The sequence below is a fragment of the Suncus etruscus genome, chromosome 2 (genome assembly GCF_024139225.1).
Source record: "Suncus etruscus isolate mSunEtr1 chromosome 2, mSunEtr1.pri.cur, whole genome shotgun sequence".
In the NCBI taxonomy this organism is placed as follows: domain Eukaryota; kingdom Metazoa; phylum Chordata; class Mammalia; order Eulipotyphla; family Soricidae; genus Suncus; species Suncus etruscus.
Window position 1 is genome coordinate 112,187,993 of NC_064849.1, and position 15,276 is coordinate 112,203,268.

Sequence of the window (15,276 nt, forward strand, 5' to 3'; positions counted from 1 at the left end):
TATATAGAAACAAAGACTTAGAATCAGGCAAAATGAAGTAGAGGAATGTGTTCCAAATTAAAAAAAAAAAAAAAAAGATACCCACCCACCTCCCAAAAACTGCCTTAAAGAAATAAGTAGAGGATTTTTTTTTAAGTGAGGGGTCATGAGTTTGATTTCTGGTGCCATTCACATGTACAAAGCATGGTCTCCATGACCCTTATTTGGAATTTTGACATCAGAACTCACCCTATGTGCTACCCTTGGTCATTGTAACAACAAAAAGTTCAAAGTACTATTTAGAATATTGCTTACCAAACTTGGGTGTAGAGTGATAACTATATCTCAAAAGGATTAAGAAAAGACAAAATAGAAGTTAGAGAGCTGAAGAATACAGTAAAATTTACTCAGAGAATGCAGTAAAAATTCACTCAAAAGATTCAACAGCAGATTGGTGGCAACTAAAGAGTGGTTGCATGAGCTGGAAGACAATTCAGTAAAATGAAAAGGGAATTTTAAGTAGCAATGAAACTTTAAGGAACTCTTTAAACATCCAGAACAACATATATATTATAGTGGTACCTGAAGGAGAGGAAAGAGCAGAAAACTTACTTGAAGAAATAATTAAGTTCTTATTTGGGCCGGAGCAGTAGCACAAGCAGTAGGGCGTCTGCCTTGCATGCACTAACCAAGGACGGGCTCAGTTCGATTCCCCAGCATCCCATATGGGATTTCTGAGTGCATGGCCAAGAGTAACCCCTGAGTGTCACGGGTGTGACCCAAAAACCAAAAACAAAAAAATAAATGAAGTTCTTATTTAAGAAATTGCTTAATCTGTGTAATGAAATGATCACCTATATCTAGAAAAATACAAAGATGAGCCCAACATGAAAAACCAAGACATTAAAATTTAAAGTAACAAGGTTTAAAGATACAGAGTGGGGCCGGGCGGTGGCGCTAGAGGTAAGGTGTCTGCCTTGCCAGCGCTAGCCTAGGACTGACCGCGATTCGATCCTCCCCGGCGTCCCATATGGTCCCCCAAGCCAGGAGCGACTTCTGAGCGCATAGCCAGGAGTAACCCCTGAGCGTCACGGGTGTGGCCCAAAAACAAAAAAATAAATGAAGTTCTTAGTTAAGAAATTGCTTAATCTGTGTAATGAAATGATCACCTATATCTAGAAAAATACGAAGATAAGCCCAACATGAAAAACGAAGACATTAAAATTTAAAGTAATCTAGCTCATTTTGTTTATTTATCATTCTTATTTCTGCCTATGTGAGTCTTCATAAAAATCTGTAGCCACACTTGTATATACAACACTTTGAAAAAGTGTTTTTTTGAATTGAGGTATGATATAAATATAAAAGTAAATATTTACTGTCATTTCATGACAGTATTTTTAAAGCACATGAAATATCTATATTAATTACAAATGGAAATATTTTAGAGATATATTTGGCTGTGAAAATGATTAAAATTAATGTTGGTTTTTCACTCTTTGCATCTACTATAAAGTTTAAAATTTTGTATTTTTATTTTATTAGATATATTTTATTAGGTTATTTAGCAATATGCAAAATATAGGTATATGTCTATAGTTTTTATAGTATATATTTTAATAGGTATAATAGGAAGACCTCATCCAATTTTGCAAAAGTTAACATTTTATTTTTTTTTTACTTTAAGTTCTGTTTTCTTCGCTTTAATCAGTAAATCATGGAAACTCATGTTCTATACAGTGAAATAGAAGAGCTTAAAGGTACCTGTGTTAATCGGTATTGTATGACAAAATTCTCTATTAGTCACTTTATTTTAAATTGATTTCTTTTTGAGCTGGGGCCACTTGGGCCATACAGGCCTGTTTCTTTGGGTTTTCTCCTGGGAGTAGGGTAAGAGACCGAATGCTTGCTGTACAAATATAAACAGGACTTAGCACTTATAAATACTTAAAGTACTTACAAGGCAAGTACTTTACACCCCCTGTACTTATCTCAGGTTCTATTTTCTGTTTCTTAAGGTGTTGTCAGGTCTCATTTATATAAGAATGTTCTTATCTCTGAGACTGAAATTTTACTTCGTCCTGCAGTTCTTCCTGAAACTGCCTCCTACTTAAGTATTTTTACTTAAAATCTCACCATACTCACGTTTCATAGAATTTGGTTTCTGTGAAAGTAGGTACTGGGGGGGTGAAAAAGACTGAATGCCCTTCCATGGTTTCTTTTTCCTCTTGCATCTCAGCTCCCACTTCCTTCCATCTCTCAACACATTCATAAAGTCAGTACAAAGAACTTGAGTCTTAACTAATAAGGTCTCATCCAAAAGATCTTCCTTTGAGCTCAGCGTGTATATTTCAGAGGAACTCTACTGAAATTCTTTCTTTACAAAGTAAGGTTATCTGGGTTTTCTTCTGAAATGTAGATGAACCTTGTTTTAGTCTGTGTGGGGCTGGGGGTGGGGGGAATACTGAAAAGACCTACCATTCCCCTGTGTGGCTTTTGTCTTTCTTGTGTTTGTTGATGTGATGGAATGTAGAGAGAAGGAAGCTGTAGAAATTTGAACGGTTTGAAGGCTAAGATCTACTACCATTTACATGCTAATGAACCAGAAATGGCTCCCTACCTTCCCACCTCCCTTTTGATCTGATTTGAAACTTTGTGACTTGCCTCTGGTATATATAAGTACCTCCTGTGTTTTTCTCATTGCTGTAAGTTGTAAAGACTCTTTGAAATTAGCTGAATGTGTTGTCTTTTGAGAGTAAGACAACAGAGGATCAATCTTGGAACTGCATTAAGAGGAAAATCTTCCTCTGAATAGGAGGTACAAGTAGGAAAGGAAACCAATAAGATCTGAGCTTTTACCTAACTTAAATGACCTTCTAATGAGGGTCTAAATCTCAAGTCCATATATGTTAAAAGATACTTTAAAAACAAAGGTAAGAATGTCACTTGGCATCCAGATAAACCAAAAGAATATTTTGCCATTTGATTTAAAGATTAAGATTCACAGTAAAACAGCAAAAAAAATAATTTTAAGTAATAATATTGGAATAGTGTATAAAAGGAACACAAATGGAAACAGTTGGGAGTGGAGTTGATTAATCAATACAACATAGCTATCGTTATAAAATAGCTGAAAAACAAGGCACTGAGATATCTGATACCTTAGAAGTGGAAGAAAATACAAAATATGATATATAAATTCCTACTAAAATTTATGTTTTACTCTTCTTAGACAGTCTGAGACAGACATTTAATAACATGTATACCTCCTGTTAATCATGGGAGATAACCCAGTGTAACCCATCAAGACCATGCCCACTAAACTAAGATTTAATATGGAACTGATGGAACTGAATTATTTCTAAACCTAACCCTTCCCAAGAATGTAATCTTAATCTACCTATCATAGTAATTGTAAGTAATCTGTGTGGTCAGACGCACCTTTCATTCTGTTAAAGAGAGTGGCCTTGATTCATTTTTCTTTGGCTAAAGAACCTCCTTACTAATGCCCTCTGCCTATAAAAATTTTTCATTTTGTTTCCCTTTCTTAAGGTTTCCTTTTCTGTTTCACAGAAACAGTCTTCTATGGAAAGTAAACTGTGGTACAAAAGCAGGGTAAAAGCAGGAGCTAACACTAGCAGGAAGAAGAGGAATTTGAATCTCAGCTAAGGGCATTCTTAGACAAAATGGGGTTCTGATAGTACCTTAAGGGAACTGAAAATAGAACAAGAGGTAGTACATGGAGGGTAGTGAGATAATAGTCCTTGTATGATGCTGACCCAGTTGGCTTCTACTAAGCTATTTAAACAGAATTATTTTGAATGGATTTGGTTAATATGAGGGAAAATGGTAAAACAAATCAAGTCACCACCTTAAATGCCATCTCCCATATAACAGTTAGTGGTAGTTCATGGGAGATTGGGGAACTCGGGGTCTGAAAGCAGTGCCAACACAGGAAATAATCTACACCAGGTTAGGAAGTTAAAACAGGCTCTGGAACTTCCAAGTAGTCTGCAAGCAGGCAAAAGGGGACCAGCAGGCAGACAGGCTAGCTGTGGAGCCCAAATCACAAATCTCTCTGTCCCAAGGTCTTTATTGGGAAGAGTTGGACCACGCCATGGGTGGGGAACAACTAAGAGTAAGGGGGCCAGTCCAGAGGTTCTTCCCGTCCAGGAGGTTCAAGCACATGCAAAGAAGAAATATCTTGATTAGAATGAGAACCAATTACTCCAACAGTAGTGGGAAACCAATTGTGAGAGGTTAAGAGGCAACCATAGAAAAGTCATAAGATCATTATTAGCAGACTTACTCCAAACCTCCTCCACTGATGGTTTCTAGAATTTCAGTCATCTACTTGTTAGAAAGGACGACAAAGATTTTCCTTACTATTGTAGATATCCCCCACAAAAGAACAACTTCGCATCTGTTTTCAGATATTATTCCTGACTGATGTAAAAAAAAAACAGCCAAAGAGAATTCTTATGCCAAAGAAGCATATTTTGGAGTGGCTTATTCATTTTTTATCAATCACCACATAAGCTTGAGTTTCCTTTGCAAGGAAATTTTTTGGTAAGGAATATAAAATTGGACTTTTCCAAGCCTCTTGAGTATAGAAAGTCATACCACTAACTATATTTTTTTTAGTGATATTTATTGATTTGGGCAAAATTCTTTTTCTTCTTTTCCTTGTGTGTGTGTGTGGGGGGGGAAATTCTTTTTTTCTTTATTCGTGTGTGTGTGTGTGTGTGTGTGTGTGTGTGTGTGTGTGTGCGCGCGTGCACGCGTGCAAACCATACCTGTCAGTACTCAGAGGTTACTTCTGGCTCTGCATTCAGGAATTACTCATTGCTCAAGGGACCTTATGGGTTGCAGGGATCAAACCCTGGTTGGCTGTGTTCCAGGCAAATGCCCTTTACTCACTGTGCTATAGCTCCAGCCCCAAATTCTTCTTTTCTTGAGATCTGAATTAGCCTGTTCTTAACCCACTGCCAGATCATTTTATCTTCCTTGGGAGGATTTGTTAGTATTGGCTCCAATAAAGTTTACTTTAGTTCTTGATTAAGTGAGAATCATTTTTAAGTATGTTTTTTCAGGTAAGTCCTTGACTGCTTAACAGTACTTCTAATTATGTTCTATTAAAGAGGAGGACATATTGTTATATTCAAGTAGTTGTATTATTATGAAAATAAAAGAGTATTCAATGTTGGGAGATGATCTAAAGTTCTGGAGCACCTGCAGTAGTTAGGGGTTTGGTGCTCCCATCTAAGCTGGAAGAAGTGACCCATCATCCCAACACTGCCAGGTATGGTCCAAAAATATTCAGCAGATAGTTCCCAAATTCAGTAGGCATTATTAAGTCAAGAATACAGTATCATTCATAAATGATACAAATTTTAATTTGCATAGCAGAGTCTGTTAAATTGTAATGAGTTTTAGAGATCTTCAAAGGAAAAGGACTTCTTAGATGTCCAGAAAATATAAAAAAAGTATAAAAATATTTCAGATATAAACAGTGATATTATTCTGTTGTATATAATTCTGGGGTCATAAATGTATCTACTTCTCAGAGAATTCTGGAAGTTCTAGCTTACTCCACTTGATATGTTTAAAATTGTTCCCTGCTGTTAGAAGTTTGTAAAAGTATCAAATGTGGGCCCGGAGAGATAGCACAGCGGCGTTTGCCTAGCAAGCAGCCGATCCAGGACCAAAGGTGATTGGTTTGAATTCCTGGTGTCCCATATGGTCCCCCGTGCCTGCCAGGAGCTATTTCTGAGCAGACAACCAGGAGTAAACCCCTGAGCACCGCCGGGTGTGGCCCAAAAAAAAAAACAAAAAAAAACAAACAAAAAACAAAAGTATCAAATGTATTTCAGTATGGTGCTCATTTTCACACTCTGGCCTATATAGTTTACTATAATAATTGCTTTTAGGGATGCATCAGAATATAATGAACATACTCATAAATTATGTTTATAGTTATGTTACTGATAACCTAAAATTAATGTGTAAGAAATAATATAACAGTCACTCTCAAAATAGTAAGCAAAAATATTTTTAAATAATCACTGAGTCTCTTTAATGAATGAACATTATATTTACCAAGAAAAAAAATCTTAATATAGGAGCCAAAGTGATAGCACAGTAGGTAGGACATTTGCCTTGCATGCGGCCAGCCCAGACTCAAATCCCAGCATCTCATATGGTCTCTGAGCCTACCAGGAGTAATTCTGAGTGCATAGCCAGGGGAAATCTTGGAACACCACCAAGTGTGATCCAAAAAGAAACAGATAAACAAAAATCTTAATATAAAAACCCTGGGATATTATAATTATAATATATTAGAATAGTATGTTATAACATACTATAAATATGCTAAATACATTAATGTACCAGTAAACATAAAAAATAGTTCATGTACCTGTATATACCTAAGGTAAGTGATACAGATTTTCAGTTGACAAATACACATCTAGCTTAGAAGATAGAGTCCGGGCCCGGAGAGATAGCACAGCAGCTTTTGCCTTGCAAGCAGCCGATCCAGGACCAAAGATGGTTGGTTCAAATCCCGGTGTCCCATATGGTCCCCCGTGCCTGCCAGGAGCTATTTCTGAGCAGACAGCCAGGAGTAACACCTGAGCAACGCCAGGTGTGGCCAACCAAAAAAAAAAAAAAAACAGAAGATAGAGTCTAAAATAAAGAAGATGGAGCCAAGTTAATGTTTGTCAAAATAGCTGAAATTGTAAGATATTGTCTGAAATTATGCAAACTACACAATTGGTACATTTCTGGACTTAGCATATTGCATACAACTTCAATAATATTTTACCATAATTATTAGGTTATTCATTTCTTCTGATTTAACCTGTCTACCAATATAGCTTCAATAGTAATACATAAACTAAAAATCTATTTCTAGCACCTCCCTTTTATTTCAAGATTGAAAAAAGGATTTTCTTTTTTTTTTGGTTTTTGGGTCACACCCAGCAGTGCTCAGGGGTTACTCCTGGCTCTATGCTCAGAAATAGCTCCTGGCAGGCATGGGGGACCATATGGGACACCGGGATTTGAACCATGAACCTTCTGCATGAAAGGCAAACGCCTTACCTCCATGCTATCTCTCCGGCCCCTGAAAGAAGGATTTTCTAAGGATCCTCAAGGATCTCAAAGACAGCTTAGGTTCAAAGATATTCTGAAACTGAAATAAATCCTTTGCAGTCTAAGCAGATTACACAAATAGAATAACCCTTCATAGTAGGTAGAAGCAGTAAATAGGAAATGAATGAAAGGAGCACATGGAGATAGAGTTGACTTTGCTATTAAGGGTAACTAATACTTACCTGGCAGGGGTGATACCATGATCACGAAGGTGATTTCCCCAGGGCGAGGCTCATTCATTGCACTCCAGATGTGCTGACCCCTGCAATTTCCCCCAAATGTGGGAAACTCGACTGCATAATTTGTGGTAGTGGGGGACTTAAAAAAGAGAAAAATTTAAAAAAAGGGGGGGGTTACTAATGTCATAATTGTTCAGACTATTTTACATATAAAAGCAAATAAAATTTCCTTTTTGCAAATCTTATGATAAGTTACTATATTCATTCAGGTTTTGTCATTCACTGTTCTTTCATATTCTATAACAATTAGCCACAATACTTTAGGAACTAACTATTCTGTTTTCCCATTATAAATAAAAACACATTTCAGTACTTCACACATAAAGTTATACACACGCTTTGTCTTTCTTTCTCCCAGTACAATTTCATTCACATGTAAAGACATCTATTAACTAACCAAACAAATCTAATAACTTTAATTTCATACTGGATGATTGTTGCATCAAATAATTAAGGATGGGGCTGGATGGTGGAGGATGCCATCCAGCCCACATGGTTCTGCAACCTCCATGCAGCCGGCGAGTTCCAGGCCCAGGTGAAATTACTCACTCACACGCAGCCATCAGGAAGAATCATCTTTATTCATGCCCTTGCCACCACAGGTGTGTGGCCTATGTCAACCTTTTAAGCACAGCTATATTTTGCTAGCCCTGCATCTTATCTCCTGTTAGCCATCTTCCCTTTGGGCTCCATGCGGCCCAAAGATCCAAAAGCCAGGAAGCCAAGCCGGGCCAAAAGAGAAACGGCAAAAGGGCCGAGTCCCCTGGCTCAGAGGTTTATCTATCCTTTTCCAGACCCCTCCCAGAAATGGGAGGTCTTGCAGGTAGTTACACCTATTATCCGGTTCCCAAAACTCCTCCCAGATATGGGCGGGTCTTGGGGTACACCACAGATGATAATTCAAAACAGTTGCATATTAGTGTTTTCATATACTAGCATAAATTTTATACTAGCATAAATTTTAAATATGCTTAACTCATCTTTCTACAATCATTTGCATTCTTTGTGATCTGGCTTTAACTCATGGCAAAAAATGATTGATACCTTAACAAAGTAAAAAGTAGAGCTCCATAGCATATAACAAATATATATATACTTAAAATTTTAATTAGCAATGTCTAAATATTTTTAGAAACAACTTAGGTTCATGATCATTTTAGTATTTATGTAGAAATTATCTAGATATAATACATAATTATTAATTTCAAATACAGTTTTAAGTAACCCTTAGATCAGTTTGTGGTGGGGGGATTCAACCTCAACTGTATATAGAGGCTACTTCTCGATCAGTGCTTAGGAATTGCAACCAGTTCTCTGGGGATCTTGCATCTATTTAAAGACATAGGACAAGTACTCCTGAAATTTTTATGGAATTATAATTTACCCTTTCCACATGCACACCCTAGCCAAAGCAATCCTAAGAAAAAAGAAGATTGTAGACTTCTCTTTCCCAAACTTCAAACTGTCCTTTAAATCTGTACTTATCAAAACAGAGAGGTACTGGAATAAGAACAGATTCTTAGCCCAGTGGAAGAGAGCTGAGAGTCCAGAGACAGAACCTTAGATGTATGGACAGTTAGTGGTCAATGAAGAAACAGAAAGTATTGAAGCGTGAAGAAAATAAATCCTCTTCAATAAGGGGTGTTGGGATAATTGATTGGTCACATTCAAAAAGAAAATGAAGTAGATCCTACCTTACACCATACACAAATCAAATCAGTGAATTAAAGACTTTGAATATTAGATTTGAATTTACAAGTTATATTGAAATATGATATGGAAGCAAGAGATACAAATGGAAGCAAAGATAAACAAATCAGACTATATCAAATTAATAAGCTTCTTCACTGCATAAGAAACAAGGGCCAGAATAAGAAGACACCCCTTCAGACTATGATAGGATATTTGTCCACCACTCATCAGATAAAGGGATAATCAAGAAATATAAAGCAGTAGTAGAACTGCTTTAAAAAGCAGTTTATAAAGAGGAGCCAGACCTCATCCAAAAAAATGAGGGAAGAGATGAAAGAAACCGCCTTAGACAAACACATTAGATTTTCTTTTCTTGTGTGCTAGTTACTATATATAAAGTCATCATAAACACTAAATTAGCAAATACTAAATCATTACCTCTCAGAAAAACAATTCCCTGAGTGTGTGAGCCGTGGTCATGAAATGATGTCAGTTGATCAGTATTTCACTTTGTTTTGTTAGGTGTTTATATTTAGACACCTTACTTATTAGAAATTATTTGGTATGTATTATAATTTATGCCAATAACATTGCATATCACAATCTTTTGTAGGAAAAGCACTACATTTGGGAGGCAGTTTTAAATATGAAAATACTTATAAGAATAATTTTAAAAAACACACACACACAAAAATGGGGTTGTAAATAGACCATGAAAAATAAACTTGTTTACAAGAACCAAGGAGGCAAAGCATTACCTTGCTTGACCTCATCTGGGCACAATGTAACACAGAGTGCTCACCCTTCCTGTGCATGTCACAAATGACCAAGGAAGCATCATGAGCACTGATTTGGGAGTTAAAAATGAGAGAAAAAGGACAATAAAAGGATTCAATAAAAGTCTGAGTATCACAGACTGTATCTCATTGTTAAATAGTTTTCTAATGAGTGATTTGCAATAATGCTTTTATAACACAAAAGAGGAGTTAACCAGTAAGTTCCTGGGTTTTGTTTTAAGTAGAGAATAATGTAGTTCAGATTGGTGCCTTAGATAGAAATAATGATGCTGGATGGTAAATATACTAAAGAATAAAATTTGAGAGCAGGCATATGGCTCAGTGATAAAATGCATTCCTTTCAGTTCATGAGACCTGGGTTCAATCTTAGCACCTCAAAAAGAATTTTTATAGAAAAAAATAAATTTTAAGGGAACTGTTGATTATTACATCAAAGTTGGGTTTTTTTTTCCCCTTTGAGATGTATTGTGGTTGTGGTAGGAGATACTCTAGTGTTGTTAAGCGAGTATATATTTTGGTGCTTCATTTTTTAATTTTCCTACTTGGTTTATTTTATGTCATTTTTATATGGAATTGCTTTGCTAGTACATCTAAACCATTATTCCTCTATATTTTGCAGGACACTTTGCTTTTGAATTATTCTGAAACTCCTCCCCCATTCCTGCTGTCTTAAATATTTTGCAGTTTCAAAGACGAGGACTTTTAAAGTAATTCCTTAAAAGCTGTTTTCTTGTACCCACTCCCAGCAGTCTACTTATATTTTAAGTTTCCACTTTGCTTTAACTCAGGCATAATATGGGTACAGTTTGGTAAGAAATTGTCAAGTGTTTCAAGTCCCAATATATCTTGTTTGGGCTTCCCAAAGCCTTTGCTACTCTGATACATGCCTCTTAGTGGTGACTGTTAGTTATCATCAGGCTGTGCCAAATTATGTGGTGGCATTCTTGCTTTGTACACAAATAGGTAATAGGAAAAACCATTAATGCAGTTCACTTCCGAACTCATGCTTTGAGATTAGGTTACTAGAGGTGAAAGACCTCTTACGAAATTTGAACCAAGGTTACTACTACAGGTAGAATATTTCATAAGCAGTAATACTTTATCTGTATGTTTATATAACATACAGATGATTAATAAAATTATTCTATAAATACAAATGAATTTTTTAGTATATATGGATTTAAAATTTAGTTGAATCCACTTCATTTCTAGGGCTTTCTGGGAGAGGGGGTAAATTTTAAAAGATTATACCATTTAGGGGCCAGAGTGATAGCACAGTGGTAGGACATTTGCCTTGCACGAGGCTGACCTAGGACGGACCTCGGTTCAATCTCTGGTATCCCATATGGTCCTCCAAAGCCAGGGGCAGTTTTTGAGCGCATAGACAGGAGTATAACCCCTGAGCATCATCCGGTGTGGCCAAAAAAATAAAATTGATACAAGCTAGACACAGAGGGGACCACTTATACTAGCAGCCTGGGAGGCAAAGGAGGGGGATATGGGGTGCCTGCTGGGAATGGGGTGGAGGGAGGACAACAATGGTGGTGGGAATGCCCCTGATTCAATGTCACTATGTACCTGCAATAGTACTGTGAAAGATTTGTAAAAAAATTTTTTTAATTAAAAAATTTATTAAAAACAGAAGAGATTACACCGCTTATGTCATAGGATATATGTTTATAATATTCCAGCCATTACCTAGAGATCATAAAAATAAATGGGTTTACTTCTAAAAAAATTAGAATTACATTTAATTTTACTAATGCATTTGCCAGAGGTACTTGTTATACCAAAATCTCCTTGTGAAAGCATTCCAGTGTGAAACAGTAAAGGGAATCATCGTTTAGGTGCTGCTGGTTGAATTTGTGGCTAATCCATGCCATATGGCTGCTTCCCTTCAATGGGAAGTGATGGCAGCCCTAGGAGCTTTATTCCATCTCTGGGGCAGCTGCCTGGGACTCAGTTGCTTTGATCTTCTGCACAGCTGGGAAGAGCAAAGGCTGGGAAGAGCAAAGGCTGGTTTTCAGTGTCCTAACGGAACATTATGGGTCCATTGTTGTAGGCTACACCTTGATTTTTATATAAGCTATTTTAGGGAAAGCAGGTGTTTTTGCATCCATGAACTTGTTCAGAAACTCATTTCTTTTAAAAGACCTTATTTGGAAGACTAAAAGAAATTTAAACATTCCACAAATAAGATTCCATTCCTGATTTCTACTTCTTACAAGTTAAATTATTTCTATTCACCAACAAGTTTCAAGAAGGAGGGAAATAAAAAGGTGAATTCAGTTCATATGTCATAACCATTGTAGTCTTTAAGTGGTGTTAATTAATTGGTGTTTTTAGCTAAACTCTGTTTTCTCCAATACCCTTTATATGTCAAAGTATTATTAGCAGGACCATTACATTGGTTCATTCAGGTCTGTAGATTATATATACAGAGAGAGGGGGGAGGATTCTAGGAAATGTGGTCAGATTCTTCAGTTCTAAAAACACAATAAAGTTTTTCATAAGTCCTACATAGGTATTTTACCTAGAAAATTCCGTGGAATCTGTGTAGGTTCTGACTGGACCCTCATAGTCAATGTTGTCAGTTAGCATTAGATTTCCTTGGCTCCTTCTTTGCTCTCACTCAGAAGAAGGTAGTTAGTTGTGGAGCTCTGGTAACAGTCATTTTCTCAGAAAATGTGAGGAAAAAGAGGAGTGAAAAAGAAAGATAGTTCATGGGTAGAGCCCTTGCCTTGCCAATCCAGGTTTGTTTTTGTTTTGTTTTTGTTTTGTTTTTGTTTTTGCTTTTGGGTCACACCCGGCAGTGCTCAGGGGTTGCTCCTGGCTCTATGCTCAGAAATCGCTCCTGGCAGGCACGGGGGACCATATGGGACGCCAGGATTTGAACCACGAACCTTCTGCATGAAAGGCAAATGCCTTACCTCCATGCTATCTCTCCGGCCCCGCCAATCCAGGTTTGATCACCAGTACTATCTCTGGTCCTGAGTCCCACCAGGAGTGAATTATAACTATTGAAACATAAACTGTATGGCAGTCAAAACTACTTACTAAGAAGCTCTAGCATGAATCATGATAATTCATGAGCTCAAGAGGCTTACTTAAGTTAGACTACAGAATAGTTTGGTTTGGATATTTTATGTGTAGCTGCATGATTCAGCAGTGAATCAAAGGTTTCAAGATGAATTATTGAAGATAGTCCTGAGAGACAAGAATGAAATTGCAGGGATGAAAAATTGACCTTCTGAGAAAAGTGAGTGTTCTAGAGGTTGCTTGGACTCGGAATAGAAGGGTGACTTCATTTTTTCAAGGAAAAAGATGTTGATTTGATTGTTCTGCGTTGCTTAATAGAACTGAGAATTGGTTTTTAAGAGGAAGGCAAACATAAATTTTATATATACATATATATATATATATATATATATATATATAGACACACACACACACACACACACACATATATATATATATAAAACATTGAGAGGAAATTTGGAAACACTAAGAAAAAAAAGCTTATACCAGTGGTTCTTAAATTTCTTTCTTTTTTTCTTTCTTTTTTTTTTTTTTTTTTTTTGGTTTTTGGCCCACACTGTTGGCGCTCAGGGGTTACTCCTGGCTATCTGCTCAGAAATAGCTCCTGGCAGGCACTGGGGACCATATGGGACACTGGGATTTGACTAACAACCTTAGGCCCTGGATCGGCTGTTTGCAAGGCAGACACCACTGAACTATCTCTCTGGTCCCGGTTCTTAAATTTCTATGAAGAAAAAAAATAATCCAGGGTCAGTAAAATTCCAATTCCCAAGCCCTCACTGAAGTTTCTAATCAATGGGCTTCTGGTTAGGCTTAAAAATTTATATTGAGTAACCAGAAAGATACCTCACCTGACCAAGCACATGCTATCTGAATGAAGGAACCCTGGATTTGAAACCAGCACTGTATGGGCCAGAAGCACAGAACCAGTTGTGGCTTCAAAGCAAATAATATTGAAAAAAATTAATATTCTGTCAACTACTTCCATATTCTAATCTACATAATACTTGAATCAAGTATTAAAAAACTAAGTTTAATGACTGGTCTGTCAGAGCTTAGGGCCTGAATCAAGTATCTTGTGTAGTCTACCCCAGTGTTGTACATAAGTAGATATGTTTCTGTACATAAGTATGTACATGGTTAGTATTGAGCTTCGAAATGTCATAAAGGTATCAACTTTTAGAAAGCAGTAATTTGGGATTATTTCCAATGTTATACATTACAGTTACTAAATTACATATTACTACAGTTACATATTAAACTGCATATAAAGGAATGAGAATATTTATATAATATGTAATGATCAGTTATTAAGCAAGGAATATTGACTTAGGGGAAAAATCAAATCATGTGTTATATCTTTGAGAGATGATAAATCTTAGGCAGTGTTTTAACCCTCCTGTCATACTGGATTAAATGGGAACAAATTACTAAGTATTTATATTTGAGATGTGTTGACATGTACTTCTGATGATAAATGAACACTAAAATCATGAAAGTTAGCCTCTTCTTGCAGTGTTCTTCAGGTATCCTCTAATTTGTTTTTGTGGGCTTGTTTGTTTTTATTTTCTAGGATGGCGCTATGATGTTGAAGAGAGGAAGGTTCCAAAACCTAAGTCCAAGTCTTATGGCGCAAACTTTTCTTGGAACAAAAGAACAAGAGTCTCCACAAAGTAGATTGGCACTCACTCTCTCTCTCTGCTCAACTGTGCATAGAGTCAGCTGTGCAGTATTTATAGTTCGTGTATAACACATCACTCTCAATTTCCTAATAAATTTGACCTTTCAAATACAAATAATTTTTTGTGTTGTCCTTAAATACTTTTATTTCTCAAATTGAACATGTTACAGTTAGAGAGATTTGAAATGACCAGACCTCTAGGAAATTTCCTGTAGTTAGAATCTATTTAAAGGAATGCTTAAAGTCAGCCACAGCATTGAAGTTCTATGTCTTTTCTTGGTGCTAAGGATTGAACTCAGGGCTTCAGACACGAAAACAGGTACTCTTATCACTGAGCTGTATCCCTAGACCTGAAGTTTTATATTATTTACAGTCATTTTTAAGATAACAGCTTTAATATAAAAGTATTAATAGCACTAATTATTAAAATGCTGTCAATGAAATTTTGTTCTCAGAGGAAAAACTCATAACTAATATTGCAGTCTGATAACCCTATGCCCAGATCTCCTTTATAGTTGAAAGTCTATTTTAAGTAGAACTTTAATGTTCTGTAAGTGTCTATGAACCTGCATGAATTTTCTTTCTGCGCACAAACTAATACTTGTGATTATGAGGGCTTCAGATAATTCTTTTATTTGAATAAATTCAAAAATATTAAGAAATATACAAAAATATCTAGAAAAATAAAAATCGA

At 36.3% G+C, this 15,276-nt stretch overlaps 1 protein-coding gene and 1 pseudogene across 1 annotated transcript in view; both read left to right on the forward strand.

The window, feature by feature from the left end:
- NDUFS4 (NADH:ubiquinone oxidoreductase subunit S4) overlaps nt 1-14,700 on the forward strand; it is a 97,061-nt gene extending 82,361 nt beyond the window's left edge. The window contains exon 5 of the mRNA XM_049768144.1: nt 14,475-14,700. Coding sequence (XP_049624101.1) covers nt 14,475-14,578 — 104 coding nt within the window. The 3' untranslated portion in view covers nt 14,579-14,700. The remainder of the gene's footprint in view (nt 1-14,474) is intronic.
- LOC126002839 (uncharacterized) lies at nt 7,309-7,456 on the forward strand (annotated as a pseudogene).
- Nucleotides 14,701-15,276: the final 576 nt, after the last annotated feature.